Genomic DNA, 4,055 nt, shown 5'->3' on the forward strand with positions numbered 1-4,055 from the left:
AAGTGGCATAAGCTTCTCAGTGCTGTGCTTTAACCCACTGCACCACCAGGGAGGACCTATACTTTCTAATCTAATCTAATATACTTTAATCTTTTCTAATCTAATCTAATATACTAATCTAATCTTTTAATCTAATCTAATATACTAGTATATATTACCACTATCTTTCAATCCTCTTTTTGTTAAGTATTATAGTTATTATCTAACTATAAAATGAGGTATCTTTCTAAACATAAACTTTACCAAATTATTGATGTCACTATAATCTATATTGGCTCGCCACTGTCTACAGAAGGGGTCAGCAAATGTTTTATGTAAAGGGTCATATAGCAAGTTCTAGGCATTGGGGGTTTACATGGTTTCTCTGGCAGCTAGCCAACTCTAGTTGTGACCTGAAAGCACCTAAAGATATTATGCAAATAAGTTAGAATAACTACATTCAGATAAAATGCTATTTCCCCAAAAAGCAGCAAGCTGTGTTTCTGACCCTTACACCTTAGTTTCACACTATGCTTCAAAATCATATTCAAATTCCCACCTTTTCATGATAGGCTCAAGGATTTTTCTTTTATAAACTAACAGTATTTTTACTATACAATTCAAGTACCTCTCAATTATGTATTGCCTTTAAATGCCTCACATATAATTTCTTTAAAATGTTATTTAGCTTTTCATGTGAATATAACTAAATAGACTAGATATATAAAGTATTTATGTAGACTTTAGTGTCTCTATAGTAGTGGTGATAGGCTCTTTGTTTGAATGTCCCATAATATAACACCTAGTACCTAGGGGTACTCAACAAATATTCACTGAATGATAATAAAATGCAAAGTCCTGCAGAAAACAATACACACTAGTATATTACAATTGGGAAAAATAGAAAATGTTATTTAAAACAATAAAAAATGTCTTCTATCTTTTATAAACAAGACTGGTAAAAACATGAAATCAGAAGGAACTTACTATAAAGGTCACACATATATAATAACAAAGTGCAATAACAAATATTGGTAACATTAAGTAGATAGGTAATGTTAACATTCACGTTAGACACAATGAAACAAACATAGATATTAAGTTATTCTCTATATACAGAACTGGGGTACAGGCCAGAGGCTCAGGGGCGGCGAGAGGCTTCACCAGAGACAGAGTGGGGAACAGAACAGGCAGATCAACGAAGTACACTGCTGAGGGGAGCAGCGGGCGGGTCAGGAGAGGTCTGCCACACCATGTGGTCACCTCCGGGGCAGGCGGGAATCGAACTCATGCAGAAGTGGCTTTAGCTTCTCAGTGCTGTGCTTTAACCCGCTGCGCCACCAGGGAGGGCCTGAACATCATTTTTAAATAGCCAACTGGAAGTATGAAAAATCTCTTTATATACATATGTACATATATATTTAATTTTATTTATTCATTTTTGTGTAGAACTGTGGTATAGGCCAGAGGTGCAGGTGATTAGAGGATTCACTAGACACAGAGTAGGGAGTAGCAAAGATGGATTTACTGAAACACACTGCTGAGGGGAGCAGTGGGTGAGACAGGGAGGTCTGCTGTGCCATGTGGGTCACCTCCCTGGCCAGAGACTGAACTCAGGCCACAGAGGTCATAGAGCTGAGACTTAACCCATAAGCCACCAAGGAGGCCCTGAAAAAATTCTTAATGTGCTACTGTACTTGAATTTAGATAGTAGTGTCTCAGTGGGAGTGGGGGGAAAGAATGATCAAGAAGGTTCTTTGGAAGTTGTTTACCTTAATTTCTCCATATCGAAAGGGATTTTGAACATCTCGGGCCAAAACAGTACTGTTCCCCCAGATGTGACCTGCAGTCACCACTCCTTTGGTAGTTACCATGGCCACTGTTTCATTAGAAGAGGTCCAGGTGAAGTTGCCACTGCCACCTTCTACCTGTGAAAAAATACAACTTTATATTTAATTCCTCTGGGAGAAAAATGAAATTTAAGTGAATATGTAAATTCTGATAGCTGAAGTAAAGTTTAGGAAATAATAAAACTATATAATAAGTTCGTTCTGGGCACATTAAGGAACTGTTGCTTTAATAAAGTCGCAATATGGCCAAGAGAAATACTAACGGAAGTTATATAAATATATAAATGGCAGTATCATAAAATGTTAAAAAGGGGCATAAGGGAACTTGACAAAACTTTATAAAACTTACAAGACAGCATACATGGAAAAGAATACATCATTTTGTTATAGATGATGACATTTAATAACATGATTTGGTTGTCATGTTATGATTTGCCAAAAACTAAGTTATACTATTAGAATTATGGGGAAATAAATTTTAACATTAACCAAATTTCACAAATTAAGCAATCAGAGAATCTGGCTTATCTCTGAATTCTCATATTAAAATATGAATTCTCATATTAAATTCTCACTGTACCTGTACTTTATAACGATATAACATTCCAGTAGAATGATGAGGAAATGCCAGAAAGTTGGGGGTAAGCTTGATGGGAAAATAAATCTTCACTTCTTGCTGATGAATGATTGGAAATTTTATAGGCTTAATACTTTTATCCTATATATCAGGGGGAAAGGAACAAAACAGATTTTTAAGGACTGTTCTTACAGTATACATTCATATTCAAAGCATCAACAGAACCGTGTGCTAATGAATTACTCGGCCGCTATTATCCTAAGATCAAAGCTCAACAAAAACAGTATAATATAAAAATAGAAGGGGCCTCTCTGGAGGCCTGTGGGTTAAGTCTCAGTGCTACCACCATGATGGCCCACCAAGATGGCCTGAATTGATTCCCTGCCAGGGGACAAAGCTGTACATAGGTACAGCTGACCTCTCCAGTCTCACCTGCTGCTCCCTTCAGTAATGCATTTCAGTAGATCCACCTGTTCTGCTCCCCACTCTGTCTCTGGTGAATGCTCTCACCTCTGCACCTCTGGCTACCCCTCAATTCATTCATGCATGCATAAATTTTTTTTTAAATCTTTAAAATAAGAAAGGGGAAAAAGCTATATACCTTCAAGAACATATGTAAAAATCGGTAACACATTTTTTAAATTTTTGTGTTTTTGTTATTTTATAATACAATTTTACAAATTAAATTCAGCAATGTATAAGACAACAACAAACTATGAAGAGGAATTCAGCTTATCCCAAGAGTGTTAAGAGACTACACAAGCAAGTCCATGTCCATAGAAGTAGAATGGCATTGACTAAATTTAGCATCAACTCATGATAGGAATTCTCAACAAACTAGGAATACAAAAAATTTCTTCAATCTAAGGATGAACATCTACACAAAAACCTACAGATAATATCATACTCAATGGCAGAAGGTGGAATGCTTTTCCTTTAACATCGGTAATAAGACAACCATACTCATTCTGTCTATTATAGAAGTTGTAGGCAGTGCAAAAAAAAAAAAATGAACTAAAAAACATAAAAATTGGAATGAAGAAGATAATTTTTTTCTTATTTACATACAAATAATTGTATATGTAGGAAATCCTAAGGAATCTATAAGAAATTACTAGAACTAGTAAATTAAGTAAGGTTTCAAGATTCAAGGTAATATACAAAAAAAAAAGTCTACATTCTAGTAATAAAAGCAGAAATTAAAAGTAATTTTATAATAGCTAAACATACACAGGGACAAATTTAACAAAGTATGTTCAAGATATACATAATGAAAACTACATTACTGAAAAAATTCTAAGTAAGTGGAAAGAATGAACATATTGATAAATTTCAATAAAAAATTCTGGCAGGTAGATGTCTACAAAACAAGCAAAGTAGTGATAGTAACTTGTCCATCCATAGAAACACCATTTAAAAAAACAAAACCCAAAATTGTGAGGGTAAATTTTTGCTGGAGTTCTGGAAAATATAGCAATCAAGTAAATACTGAATCAAAGAAAAGGTGATTTAAACACAACTTTAAAGAAAATCTTTGTTAAGGGGCTGCAGCCACTGCAGCATGAGTTTGATTCCCAGCCAGGGAGCTGACCCACATGGTGCAGCAGACCTCTCCTGTCTCATCCACTGCTCCCCTCAGCAGTGTATTT

The 4,055-nt window shown here is 35.2% G+C and overlaps 1 protein-coding gene across 2 annotated transcripts in view; it reads right to left on the reverse strand.

The window, feature by feature from the left end:
• The window catches only part of NUP210L (nucleoporin 210kDa-like), a 90,633-nt gene that overhangs the window by 58,608 nt on the left and 27,970 nt on the right, over nucleotides 1-4,055 (reverse strand). For both annotated transcript variants that reach the window (XM_004693743.2, XM_004693742.2), the window contains exons 11-12: nucleotides 2,410-2,547; nucleotides 1,752-1,907 (exon numbers count right to left, since the gene is read on the reverse strand). In XM_004693743.2, coding sequence (XP_004693800.1) covers nucleotides 1,752-1,907; nucleotides 2,410-2,547 — 294 coding nt within the window. The remainder of the gene's footprint in view (nucleotides 1-1,751; nucleotides 1,908-2,409; nucleotides 2,548-4,055) is intronic.

This window comes from Condylura cristata, unplaced genomic scaffold (assembly GCF_000260355.1).
Source record: "Condylura cristata isolate star-nosed mole 26May11 unplaced genomic scaffold, ConCri1.0 scaffold00040, whole genome shotgun sequence".
Taxonomy (NCBI): Eukaryota; Metazoa; Chordata; class Mammalia; order Eulipotyphla; family Talpidae; genus Condylura; species Condylura cristata.